Source organism: Anomaloglossus baeobatrachus, chromosome 5, assembly GCF_048569485.1.
Source record: "Anomaloglossus baeobatrachus isolate aAnoBae1 chromosome 5, aAnoBae1.hap1, whole genome shotgun sequence".
Lineage (NCBI taxonomy): Eukaryota > Metazoa > Chordata > Amphibia > Anura > Aromobatidae > Anomaloglossus > Anomaloglossus baeobatrachus.
In genome coordinates, this window is record NC_134357.1 from 528,399,912 (window position 1) to 528,413,972 (window position 14,061).

General features: G+C 45.2%; 1 protein-coding gene across 1 annotated transcript; it reads left to right on the forward strand.

Moving 5' to 3' along the window:
• The first annotated feature begins 297 nt into the window (after positions 1-297).
• On the forward strand, positions 298-11,658 carry LOC142312136 (uncharacterized). Its single transcript, XM_075351029.1, has 5 exons — positions 298-603; positions 685-808; positions 889-986; positions 1,184-1,274; positions 9,847-11,658. The coding sequence occupies exons 1-5, from the start codon at positions 349-351 to the stop codon at positions 10,860-10,862; spliced, it is 1,584 nt and encodes a 527-aa protein (XP_075207144.1). The 5' UTR covers positions 298-348; the 3' UTR covers positions 10,863-11,658.
• The last annotated feature ends 2,403 nt before the right edge of the window (positions 11,659-14,061 follow it).

Genomic DNA, 14,061 nt, shown 5'->3' on the forward strand with positions numbered 1-14,061 from the left:
CTGCCTTTGGAATTTTTTGTCACTGCATTTTAAGACCCAGCTCATACAAAAGGAGAAAATCTAATATCTACACTTTGTATCTTCTCATATATTTCCCTATTATCTTCAGTAAATGTGTTACATCATCATCTACTCCCCATTCAGGTCCCTACAATATCGGATCCTCTCAGTGGAGATCTTCTATATAAGAGAATTCTCCTGATTGACCCATCAAGTATGGATAAGGACAGGGACAAGATGGCGGAGAGGATATTACACCTCACCCTAGAGATCCTCTTCCGGCTTACTGGAGAGGTGAGAGATTCTGATGACGTCACATTACATCATTGTTATCTGTGGGAATAACAGATGGACAGAACTGGAGAGGTGAGGACTCTGGAAATGTCTGGAGTGAGATTTCTTACTGTGTCTCTCCATAACCAGGATTACACAGTAGTGAAGAAGACCTCTAGTGAGCGCTGTCAGGACCCTGTGTCTGAGGGATGGGGAAGACCCCTGAGCCCAATAACGGAGCCTCCACCTCACCCCCTGATACATGAGGACATCAATGACCAGAAGATCCTTGAACTCACCTACAAGATGATTGAGCTGCTGACTGGAGAGGTGACACTGCTGGGAATGCTGGGACATTATACAGTAATGCTATGAAGGGATCGGGGGTGACGGTATCATTGTATGTGTCAGGTTCCTATAAGATGTCAGGACGTCACCGTCTATTTCTCCATGGAGGAGTGGGAGTATTTAGAAGGACACAAAGATCTGTACAAGGATATCATGATGGAGGTTCCCCAGCCCCTCACATCACCAGGTAATAGACAGGACTAAATATACACGTCCTATTATCTGTATGTAAGGAATGAATTCAGTCCCTGTATGTGTCTCCTCCAGTTCTATCCAGTGAGAGGACAACACCAGAGAGATGTCCCCGTCCTCTTCTTCCACAGGACTGTAAACAAGAAAATCCCGATATTCCTCAGGATCATCAGGTAGATGGAGAGAAGGTGACATGAAATCTCCCTATGATGTGTAGACGGCTGTGAAGGTCTTGTGCTCAGTCTTGTTTTATCCACCAGTATTATATGTTTTATACTTGTGTAATGAGAACGGTGGAGATGGCAGGATTAGAGCTGATCATAGATGAGACTTCTCCATCTGTCTGTGACTTTTACAATATTTTTTTCAGGGGGAAGATCTGACCCATATTAATACTACAGAGACCTATGTGAGGGGTGATCAGCACTGTAAAGAGGAGATTCTTACAGATGACTACCCTGGTAAGTAGAAACCATTAAATACTGAGAAGTCACTGGCTTCTTTAATTATGTGCTGATATTATTATAATAATTATAATTTGCGGTCTGTTTCTTTGTTAGCTTTTTAGTTGTATATTTTCTCTCTTTCAATCAAATATGGTGGAAATTGTTTTGTTGTTCTAGATGATCACACATGCTGTATATTTATAATATGATTAGAGCTGGGTGGACTCGCAAAAAAACGGGACCGGCGGAATCCTGCTTTCTTTTAAAAAAAAAATATCCGGATCCGGTCAGGAATCCGCCCCTATAAAACTTTATGGGGAGCAGAATCCGGAGACTAAAAATGATGGTAGAAGGGATAAAGGAATGGGAGCACACGTGGTGGACTTACCAAGACTCCGACATGGCTGTACGCTGCTCCCAGGCCTCGCATTCACTGCCTGGACCGCTGATTACAGTCAGACGCGCAGTCAGACATGCCCCTACCCTGAGTGGCAGCGTGCAGGTGACTGCATCTAATCACAGGTAGCAGGACAGCCAGTGGGTGGGGAAAGCAGTGTAACTAAAGGAGCCCATAAACTCTAGCTTCTACCGTGAGCCTAGAATGTATGGTCTCATTCCAGGTTAGTGTGCGTGGTGATGTTTCCTCTGGTCTACGTCATCCAGCAAGGAAAGAAGGAAAACTGACTGCATTCAGCTGCTGTGCCGGAAGATTTATTTAGGATTTTTCTCCATGAGTGCAGGTAAAAAAGTGGGAGGTAACCTGGATGCGAGTCCCTCCAGGTGTCTGGGTTGGAGCCCAGTCACCTCTCGCAAGGAGGCAGACGGTGGTGGCCGCCTGCAGGAGCTGGGATTACAGCCGGTGGAACCGTAGAGACCAGGGTCGGGCGGTGGCCCGCCGGTACCGAACCGGGGAACCGATTGGAAACCGGAGCACCAGGAGGGGTACTGAGACCCAGTACGAAGCCCAGAAACCACTAGGTTAAGTCGAATCAACTGATTGAGGACTGGACTTAAGGACCTTTCCCACACAAGACCCGACTGAAGACAACAGCCCAACCATTAGGGTAAAGCCACTGCCAAGGCATAGAGACCCAAGGGGCCAGTGTCTGCGGGCAAACAGGGCTCTCCCGACACACAGCAAGCCGGGGAGCGGACTACCGTACTACTTAGGCATAGGAGTCATAACATTCACATTAAAGAGGTGCAGGAGAAAGGCGGAACCCACCAACCTGTTAAGGGGAAGCTGCAGCCGGCTGCGGGCACCGTTCATCATCCCGTTTGGTTTACCAGAGACTCCGGTGTGTTGTATCATAGTGAGTACACCAGTGCCTTCGGGCCGCGGACCGCACCAACACCCAGCACGCTCCCATCCCCTCGGGCCCCCGGGACCATCACTACCCTACCCACGGAGGGGTCAACACCAAGCTGCGCAACACCGTCCCCGGGAGGCCTAGTCAACGGCAGCGGTGGTGTCCATCTATTCACCACAACCCGTGGGTGGCGTCACGAACTTAAATCCCCTACAAACCACCTCGGCCCCGACCGTGGAACTCCCCACCGAAGTCCCTGTGTGTAGCGCCAACCCTCTTTCAAAACGACGTGACCCCCCGGGTCCGTGGAAGAGCTCGAGCCACCCACCGTACGAGCACGGATCCGAGCGGCTCGGCAGGCAGCCGAGCCCGCGGGGCGTTACAATCCGATCATGTGATAGGGGCCGTGTTGAAATGACGTCATACCTGGAAGGAGCCCATACACTCTAGCTTCAGTACCGATGTATAAAAATAAATAAATAAAACAATTGGTGCAGAGTCCCCTCAGTATTCTGATACCCAGCACAGATAAAGCCCACAGCTGCAGCCCCAGCCCTGCGCTTATTTTGGCTGTGTATGAAAAGAAGAGGGACCGCATGCGGCTTTTTAAAAATGTTTTTATTTAATGAAAGAAAGAAATAATTAAAAAAAAAAACGATTTCAGATCTCCCCCAATTTTGATACCCAGCCCTGATAAAGCCAGCTGGGGGCTAAAATTCTCAGGATGGAGAGACATAGCCTAAAAATAGCAGCCTCCAGCCGCCCAGAATTGTAGCATCTTCCCAATTGCCCTGATGCGGTGGCAATTGGGGTAATAAGGGGTTAATAACAGACCACAGCTGCTACTAAACCCAAGATTAGAGATGGCATAGGCGTCTATGAGACACCCGCATCACTAATCTGTAAGTAAACGTAAATAAACACAAACATAGAAAAAAAATCCTTTATTTGAAATAAAATACAAAAACCCACCCTCTTTCACCACTTTATTAACCCCCCAAACACCCCTGTAGGTCCAAATTAATCCACACGAGATCCCACGGCGATTCAGCTCTGCTACTTCCAAGGCACAGTGGAGCACCATAGAACATGACCACCCGCTGTAAGTGCAGAGAATGAATGAGCGGTGACTCTGTCACTCAGGTCATTTGCGGTCACAGCTGGAGGTTCCCACGGTCCTTCACGTGTAACAGCAGGTAACCTGACCTCAGGTGGAGGTCACTGAGTTCACACACCTGCATCTCCTGGCAGAAAAACACATTTTTTTTTGCCAAGAGATGTAGATTTGGTGATACATTTTTTACACTATATTCCGGCACTCAATATACACATCCTGGCAAAAAACATATTCCTGAACTCAATCTACACCTCCAGGCAAAAAAACGCATTTTTTCTTACTCATTTTTTGACGCGTTTTTTTGCCAGGAGGTGTAGATTGGGTACAGGAATATGGTGTAAAAATGTCAGCACCAAATTTGCATGCCTTGGTTCAAAAATGCAAAAAAAAGTTGTTTTTTTGTGCCAGGAGGTGCAAATTTGGTGCTGAAATCTGGTGCAGACGACTTCAGCACCAAATGAACACTTCCTGGCAGAATACTGCGGCAAAAACCACGAGGAACAAATGCGTCAAAAAACACTGGTTTTTGCCAGGAGTTGTAGATTGGGAGCAGGAATATGGTGTAAAATTTTCAGCACCAAATCTACATCTCTTGGCAAAAAAACCCCAGCGGTTTTCTGCTAGTAGATGCAGGTCTCACCTGTGGTGAGGTCAATGACTTTACTGAGGTCACCTGAGGTCAGATTACCTGCTGTTACAAGTGGAGGATCTCCGTGGGAATCTCCAGCTGTGACCATAAATAACCTGAGTGACGTCACCACTCATCGCGGCTCATTCATTGTCTTGTCTGCACTCACAACGGGCAGTCATGTTCCATGGTGCTCATTGTGAGATTCAGATGTAGCAAAGTTGAATTGCCATGGGATCGCGTGTGGATTACTTTGGACCTGCAGGTGTGTTTGGGGGGTTAATATAGTGGTGAAAGAGGGTGTCTTATTCCAAATAAAGGATTTTTTTCTCTGTCTGTGTTTATTTACATTCACTTACAGATTAATGATGCGGGTGTTATAGACGCCTCCCATCACTAATCTGGGGTTGAGTAGCAGCTGTGGGCTGTTATTAACTCCTGCTATTACCCTGATTGCCACTACATCAGGGCAATCAGGAAGAGCCTTTAAATCTCTGGGCGTCGCATGTAATTGATGCGACAATTGCAGGTGGCTGAAGGCTGATATTCGTATGCTGGATCTCTCCAGTGTGAGAATAGCAGCCCCCAGCTGGCTTTGTCATGGCTGGGTATCCAAATTTGGGGGGAACCACACGTCAGTTTTTTAAATTAATTATTTATTTAAATTAAAAAAAAAGCCGCATGTGACTCCTCTTCTTTTGATACACAGCCAAGATAAGCGCAGGGTTGGGGCTGTAGCCGTGGGCTTGATCTGTGCTGGATATCAGAATACCGGGGGGACCCTGCACCAATTGTTTTATTTATTTATTTTTATACCTCGGTATTGACCCGCATACAGCGTCTGTAAGTGATTGCAGGCAGACGCGGTTACATAGGCTGGGGGCATGTGACTGCAACCAATCACAGATGTTAGGCGGGAAAAGCCGTGTGTATGCGATTACGGCAGAGAAACTGAATGTGCGACTTGGAAATAGTATGCTGCCATGATGGAGACTCGGTGTTACGGGAGGACTGGCTGATTAGGATAAGGTGGTGTATATCCCAATCGCCAGTCAAGGTCCACATTTCTCCCAGATGGTAAAGGAGCTGCTGGCAACCCAAAGGTCAGGCGGAGAATACAGAGCTGGGTGGCTCAGAAATAATAGGAGCCTGACCCAAGTTAAAAAGCACTTGGATCAGGAGACTGTGGACCCTGTTCACGCCACAGGGTCCACACACCCAGACCAGGAACACCCCTGTTAATGCCACAGGGGTCCTGGGGTACGCTGTCCGTGCATGTAGAGGGCACACTAATGACAGGTGGCGCAGACCTGGACGGTAGGAGGAGGAAGCCCGGTGCCTGACATTATTGTGCTGAGCCATGGGTGTCTTGGTGTGATAAGCACCGGGTGCCTATCCCTGCCTACCACTTCCAGACCTAAGGCTATGGCCGCAAGGAGCTCTACACATGGAGGTGTGGCTATCACAGAGCATGTATGAAAACTGCGCACTTCCATGCTGTCTCCAGCCCCTGTTATCACCTAGGGTCCGCCCCAAACCCAGGGTGAGCCACAATGGTTAGAAAAACCACAAAGAACTATATAAAAAAAACACCAAAAAGGAGCCAAGACAAATGATATGTGCACACACAGAATGTGGTGAGCCTTCCTCATAAAGATGGCTGCAGCCGAGGTGCAAGATGCTGATGTCACAGCCACTCAACCTCCACACTAGGGGGGAGGGGCGGCTGCTTAGCATAAGACATGCACACTAATAAGGCTTGCACTGGGAGCCCATCATATAATGAGTGAAATGCACAGTGTCTGAACTGTGACCTATAAATGACGCCAGAAACCCAGGTCAGGCGGGCAAAACAGCACTATGCCCGCCTGACCTGGGTTTCTGGCGTCATTTATAGCTCACAGTTCAGACACTGTGCATTTCACTCATTATATGATGGGCTCCCAGTGCAAGCCTTATTAGTGTGCATGTCTTATGCTAAGCAGCCGCCCCTCCCCCCTAGTGTGGAGGTTGAGTGGCTGTGACATCAGCATCTTGCACCTCGGCTGCAGCCATCTTTATGAGGAAGGCTCACCACATTCTGTGTGTGCACATATCATTTGTCTTGGCTCCTTTTTGGTGTTTTTTTGAGCCACAATGGTGCCTCCAGGGGCCAATTGCAGAGTGCCACATCATGAGTGATCTCACCAGCGGCCTATCCGGTACCGCCATATCACTGATGACACAATGGCAGCACCGCCCAAACACCTCACCAGTCATCATCTGACGACCAATGGTGGGGTGCCAGGTCATAGTGGCGGGCCTCCGCGAGCCAGTCCGGATTGGCCACGTCATCAGGACACCTAATGCTTTCTGGCTTATCAGGGCCTGCCACCTCACGGACATGTCCAGTGAAGTCCTTACCAGACTTAGCCTCCAATGCACTAAGTGCCTGAGCATGCTCAGTAGGCGCAACACAGAACTTGGACACAGACCAAAGTCCAAGTACCTGTGCAAACAGGCTTTATGCACTAAGTGTGGGAGCATGCTCTGTAGCCTGTAGCTCTGTAGCCTGAACTGAGGACTTAGCCTCAGAAATGGTACTAACAGGCTGAGTATGCTCACCAGGCGAAACACTGGGCTTAGGCTCTGGCTGGGGTAAATCAGTGCTCGAATGCACCCTAGCCGCCTCGCCACACTTAGACTTTTAGCAGCCAGCTGGACGACCCGAGGCACAGCCAAAAATGCTGGCCGGCGGATGGGTGTAGCAGGAACCGCAGCAGACTGCTTGCGGCTATGACGCCGCTGATTCGTAAAACTCAGTAAGTATGAAGCGCTTTCTTCATTCATGTTTTGTTTATTTTTCCTTTTTTTTTTTTTTTTTTTAATTTCTTGAGTGCCGGATCCGGATCAAACACCCGGAATCCCAGGACCGGGTTCGGCACCTGGGCAACTTTGAAACAGCGCGGATCTGGACTTTTACAGTCCTGGTCCGCTCAGCCCTAAATATGATCCATACCTACCTTTGGGTAAAGCTTTCTTTCCCTTTACCTGTTGACACAATGGGATTAATGTAGTTTAAATTAAGTATTATTTTGGTGTAACATCTGTTAGTGATTAATCAATCCTTAAAAATCCCTTAAAGAGTAAAATATTTCTCTACTTTGGAGGCATTATAAATACTATTCTTGTGGCACATGCTATGAGATGTTGGTTCAGTTGGATGTGATCTAAATGTAAATTTTAACTTATTTTCTGTGTGATTTCAGTAAGTAAATTCTGAAGCCAGGAGAATACTCTTTGGCTTTCCTGTCAATTGTTATAAGGATAGGTTGCTTTCTGCTGCCATTCTGCCACTGGAGCATCACCCAATCTACAGCTGAATTCCCTGCTGGGTTTCTTGCCCTCTACTTAGTTTGGGACCCAGGGTCCATCTTACCTGGCTGTGGCTGCTTGATCAGAGGTGTAAATCCATCATATCACAGTGGTCACCCTGATGCAACTAGACAAGTGTCTTCTTCTTCATGTGAAACCATCCCCACTGCTTTGGTCATTAGAATCCCTTCTATCAGGTATGAGCTGCTCCGTCCTGAACTGTGAGCTTGAAGAATCCTTTGTACTCCTTTTGAATTAGAAGATCCTGACCCTTAGCTGTCCAGAGCTACAAACTGAAAAGTCAAATAATAACATGAGTAGAATGTGCTGACAACTTAGAAAATCACAAGAAGAAAAATATTACCCAAATGGTGAGCGTCTATGAGGAAACAGAGGTAATGATGCCGTTGGATTCCAAGAAACATTGCATTTTATTGGATGACTCTACTGTCTGTCTCTGCAAGACAAGGTTCACCATGATCTTCACTACTCTTCCTGACAAAATGACTATACTTTTGTGACCGAGACGTTATTCTATGTGCTGTAAGATAGATCGAAAGGCGATGAGAGGACCAGTTTCATGTGAATTGAACTCATGATGAATTTTAGGAAATTGAACACTTTGAAAATTGATTTGCGCAAATTGGAAAGAAAAAAAGTCATTTTATAAATTATAGAAGATTTTATCAGCCAGAGATTGCTCCTCAGACATGGCTTTGTGGGTACCCCATAATGCCTTGCAGTTATCACACTACAAATAGGAAAAACTATCTTAGCATAACCACGGCAGAGAATGCATCATCTAATTTAGGGTGAACCTGGATAGTGAGAGGACATCAGAGTTCACTGCTTATTAATAAAGCTAGGGAGAGAAAACTATAAAAGTTTGGATAAATACTACAGACCGTAATGGGGTCTACAACGGCAGCAGTGAAGAAGATAAATGTAGTAATCTGACTAATACAGATAGATGATAGATAGATAGATGAGACCTTTATGAACGCAGCAATACCACATATGTGTATTTTTTATTTTCCTTTGTTTTATTTTAAATGATGCAAGAGGAGGATGATTTGAACCTTTGTGTTTATTTATTTTTTCATGTTTTAAAACTTTTTATTGTATTTCCTAGTTCCCTTATGGGGCTTGAAGCTGCAATCATCTGATCACTCGATCACTTCTGCTATACAAAGCATCAGCACTGCTCTGTACAGCAGAAAACACAATCTCCTATGAATGCCTGCTCGCAGCCAGCATTTAGAGGAAGATCAGCATGACCAGGGGTGGACATATGATTGGTGCAACCAGTGCAGCCACAAAGGGGTCCAAACAGTACGAGAGCCCCTTTCAACTTTTAAAACATGTGTATTTGTACATTATGATGAGCTATTGGACTGCACAGGGCCCATATATTCTTGCACAGAGGCCCTTTTCTGTATGTGTCCACCAGAGGTCATGACAGGCACAGGGGGTCATCATCTGACCCTTGGCTGTCAAGACAAGCCATCAGCTTCCTGTATTGAAATCACGGTGGCGCCAATGGGAGCAGGTTATAGTATGCTCTCCGCTAATGCATGTTAAATTGTGCTGTCATTGCCAGCAGAATTTAACTGGCTGACAGCCACGGGCGGATCTCTGATCACGCAAGGCTATTAGAGGCGCATGTTGGCTGATCTGATCAGATGACGTGCAGGGAAAAATGCGGGCCTGCATCAAAGCAAGGGACATGACCTAGGACATACCCGTTAAGTAGGGGTTTGTTTTTTGCAGGATGAGTTAAAATTCTTATTGGTACCATTTTCTTTCAAATTATTTTTGAGATTTTGGGGAAGGGTAACAAAACACAAAATATTGGTACTATATTGAGCAACTTTTGGATTCTTCTAATATGACAATACTGCTCCGACCACTTATGTTTCTCCAATTAACAATTTATTACAAAATAGTGATGCCAGAAATGCTGAAATAGTGAGGTTGTCAGATTCAACGCAGAGTTTGGAAACTTTTGTAGACTAATGGTGATGGCCTCATATCTTGATCTACTTAGCTATACTTGTTCTGATGTTTACTATTAGAATGTGAACTATTTTGTTTATTTAGGCATTCTACATAATTTTTTTGTTATAAAAAAAATATAATTTTAATTAATAATATAATAATTACATTTATTCTTGGCAGATGACTGTAGCGGCATATCAGAGGGAAATGTGATAATGTTTAAATTAGATGACCTTGATATCACACAAGATGCATATGAAGAGCATGCCATTATCCTAGATTTACCATCATCCCTGCACACCACAGATCTATCAGCTGATCCTTTTAATCAGGTCCTACCTTCTGATTCATCACAGACTATTGAGAAAAATGAATGTCACAAAATGGGTCTTCAAAATCAAAGTGCTCACGCAGGAAAGAAGCCATTTTCCAGTTTAAAATATTTTAACCAAAAATCAGATCTTGGTGGACATCAGAGAAGTCACAACGAAGAGAAGCTATTTTCATGTTTAGATTGTGGAAAATGTTTTAAACATAAGTCAAAACTTGTTACACATCAGAGAATTCACACAGGGGAGAAGCCATATTCATGTTCAATGTGTGGGAAAGATTTTCTCCAGAAATCATATCTTGCTAGACATGAGAGGACTCACACAGGTGAGAAACCATATTCGTGTTCAGAATGTGAAAAATGTTTTGTAGATAAAGCAAATCTAATTACACACCAGAGAAATCACACAGGGGAGAAGCCATTTGCATGCTCAGAATGTGGGAAATGTTTTACAAATAAACGAAATCTTGTTAGACATGAGAAGAGACATAGAGGGGAGAAGCAATTTTCATGTCAGGAATGTGGTAAATGTTTTGAAGACAAGCCACATCTTTTTAAACATCAGAGAGGTCACACAGGAGAGAAACCATATTCATGTACAGAATGTGGGAAATGTTTTGTGGACAAATCAGTTCTTAATATACATCAGAGATGTCACACAGGGGAGAAGCCATTTACATGTTCAGAGTGTGGGAAATCTTTTACACATAAATCCGATCTTGTTAGACATCAGAGATGTCACACAGGGGTGAAACCATATTCATGTTTAGAATGTGGGAAATGTTTTACCCTCAAATCACATCTTCATAAACATCAAAAAACCCACACAAGGAAGAAACCATTATCATTGCTGAAAGGTGAATAAGATTTTACTTGAAAATCATGTTTTATTGACCATAAAGAAAACTAACAACTGTTTGTATTGCTGTCCCAGTTTCTGTTGCTTTTCTGTGTTGGTTGAATTATGTGGATAGAAGTTCAGCCAAACATTGAGCTCTGCGGCTCTGCAGTTATAGATGGTAGGAGTCTTTAAGATTAATGATTTGATGCACTGTTATCAATATGATATCACCACTGCAGTCAAACAACATATATTGGGGCACAGCTCAACCCCTTTAAATTAGGATTATTACATGTATATGGTTAATAATAGATTTAATACAAAAAAAAGCAAATAAAAAGGAAATATACATTGTGCAATATTGGGACACACTTCTTAATAATTTATTTCAGGTTTTTCATTCAGTGGCATTGTCAAAATTCAACAATTCAGTCTGGTTTTACTAGGATTTGTGAGAAAACGGCTCATTCTAAAGAGCCCAATGAACCTGTATGTGTTTCTGTAATAGGACACCACTGTGTAACAAGCCAGTGCATGACATTTCCTCCCCTAACACATCAAACAATCAACAATGACTGGTATTATTGAAAAATGGAAGCACTTGGGAGCCCCAGCAACTCAGCCAGATAGGAAGTGGTAGGATATGTAAAGTTACAGAGCAGGGGCCGCCAACCAGGGCTGTGGAGTCAGTGTCAGTGTCCATTTTGGTGGACTCAGATTTCTAAAATATATAATAAATTGGGTACAGTGGCTCAATGCAGTATGTGATTAATGTTTTTTTCATAAGAGTTTGGGAAAGTTATGAAATGCCCTATAAATGTCTGTTCTATTCCTGAACAAAGAAGCTAGGCTTTTTAGTTAAGATGAATCTGTGCTGCACTTCAGCTACATGATATAAGTAGTGATGTTACCATTTTATTACATTAAATTATCACCAACATGAGTCTTGTACAGTTGAAACCAGAAGTTTACATTCACTATCTAAAATGACACATTCATGTTTTTCTCACTATCTGACATGAAATCAGAATAAACATTTCCCGTTTTAGGTCAATTAGGAACCAAAATTATTTATATTTGTCAAATGCCAGCATAAGGAGAGCGAATGATTTAAGGCCTTTTTATTACTTTCTGCAAAGTCAAAAGTTTACATACAGTAAAGGGGGCTTTACACGCTACGACATCGCTAATGCGAACTCGTTGGGGTCACGGAATTGGTGACGCACATCCGGCCGCATTAGCGATGCCATTGCGTGTGACACCTATGAGCGATTTTGCAGCGTCGCAAAAACGTGCAAAATCGCTCATCGGTGACATGGGGGTCCATTCTCAAAAATCGTTACTGCAGCAGTAACGAAGTTGTTCCTCATTCCTGCGGCAGCACACAACGCTCCGTGTGACACCGCAGGAGCGAGGAACCTCTCCTTACCTGCGTCCCGGCCACAATGCGGAAGGAAGAAGGTGGGCGGGATGTTACGTCCCGCTCATCTCCGCCCCTCCGCTTCTATTAGGCGGCGGTTCAGTGACGCAGCTGTGACGTCGCTGTGACGCTGAACGAACCGCCCCCTTAGAAAGGAGGCGGTTGACCGGTCACAGCGACGTCGCCGGACAGGTAAGTAGTGTGACGGGTCTGGGCGATGTTGTGCGGCACGGGCAGCGATTTGCCCGTGTCACACAACAGATGGGGGCGGGTATCCATGCTAGCGATATCGGTACCGATATCGCAGCGTGTAAAGCGGCCTTTAGAGTTCTATGTCTTCAAACAATACGGGACAGCCTATAGGATGATGTCATGTCTCTGGAAGCTTCTGATTGTCAACATCTGAGTTAATTAGAAACACACCTGTGGATGTATTTTAATGCACACCTGAAAGACACTACTTCTTTGTGTAGCATCATGGGAAAGTCAAAAGGAATCAGCCAAGATCTCAGGAAAAGAATTGTGAACTTGCACAAGTCTGGTTCATTCTTGGTTGCAATTTCCAGATACCTGAAGGTTCCTCGTTAATCTGTACAAATAATTATATGCAAATAGAAACAAAATGGAAATGTCCAGCCATCATACCACTCAGTAAGGAGACGGGTTTTGTGTACCAGAGATGAACGTGCTTTGGTCAGACACGTGCATATCAACTGAAGAACAAAAGATCTTGTGAAGATGCTAGCAGAAGCTGGTAAGATTGTGCCATTATCCACAGTGAAACGGGTACTGTATCAACATGGGCTGAAAGGCCACTCTGCCAGGAAGAAGACATTACTCCAAAAGAAAACATAAAACAGAGGCGTATCTAGGGGGGATGGCGGGGCACGTGCCCCGGGCGCAGTGTCAGGGGGGCGCTGTCGGGCTGCCTGATGCAGCACTCTGAGTCTCCCCAGCGCCCGTGACCGGCGTCAGCACCTGTCAGCAAGGGCGGGGATGTATGCTGCGGCCCCGCGGCCGAGTTCCGGGGCCCGCAGTGATCCTGCCGGCAGCTGTAGGCTCTTAGATTCACACCTAAATGCAGCCTTCACCGCTGTGTAGGGGTTAAGTTTGTCTGCGGGCGGAGCTAGCACGCACCGTGCACTGCCCTGCCGTACCACAGATGAAGGTAGATGATAGAATGTATAGGCTCCGTCCAGGTATGACTTAATTTGTCATGAAGCTGGTCAGGCCCATTACCTGGAAGGAGCCCATACATTCTAGGCTCAACGCACAGAGGAAGAAAGGAGCTGCCGAGCTGTATGTCCTGTCACCCCCAGTGCTGTATACCCCGCAGAACTGCCTATAATATCCCTCCCACCGCAGTGCTATATACCTCCAGAACTGTCTATAAGCCCCTAGTGCTGTATACCCTGCAGAACTGCCTATAATATCCCCCCCAATGCAGGGCTATATACCCCAAGAACTGTCTATAACCCCCAGTGTTATATACCCTGCAGAACCGCCTATAATATCCATTCCTCCTTCTCCACGGCCTCTCTGCGTACATTGTACTGTACTCTGATTACATCCAAGTGCAGTGCGATGTTTCACATGCTCCCGTAGACTTGTATGGGTGTGTGAGCTGAGAATCTCTGACACTCGCAGCATGCTGCAATTCTTTTCTCATGCCAATATGTCATGCAAAATCAATTGCAGATGGACACCCAATGTTCTATCAGATTGCACTTGTCCGTTCAAAACGCAAGTGGAACTGAGGCCTTACAGTAGTTCCTGTATGGTCCACAGTCTGATGATGACTGT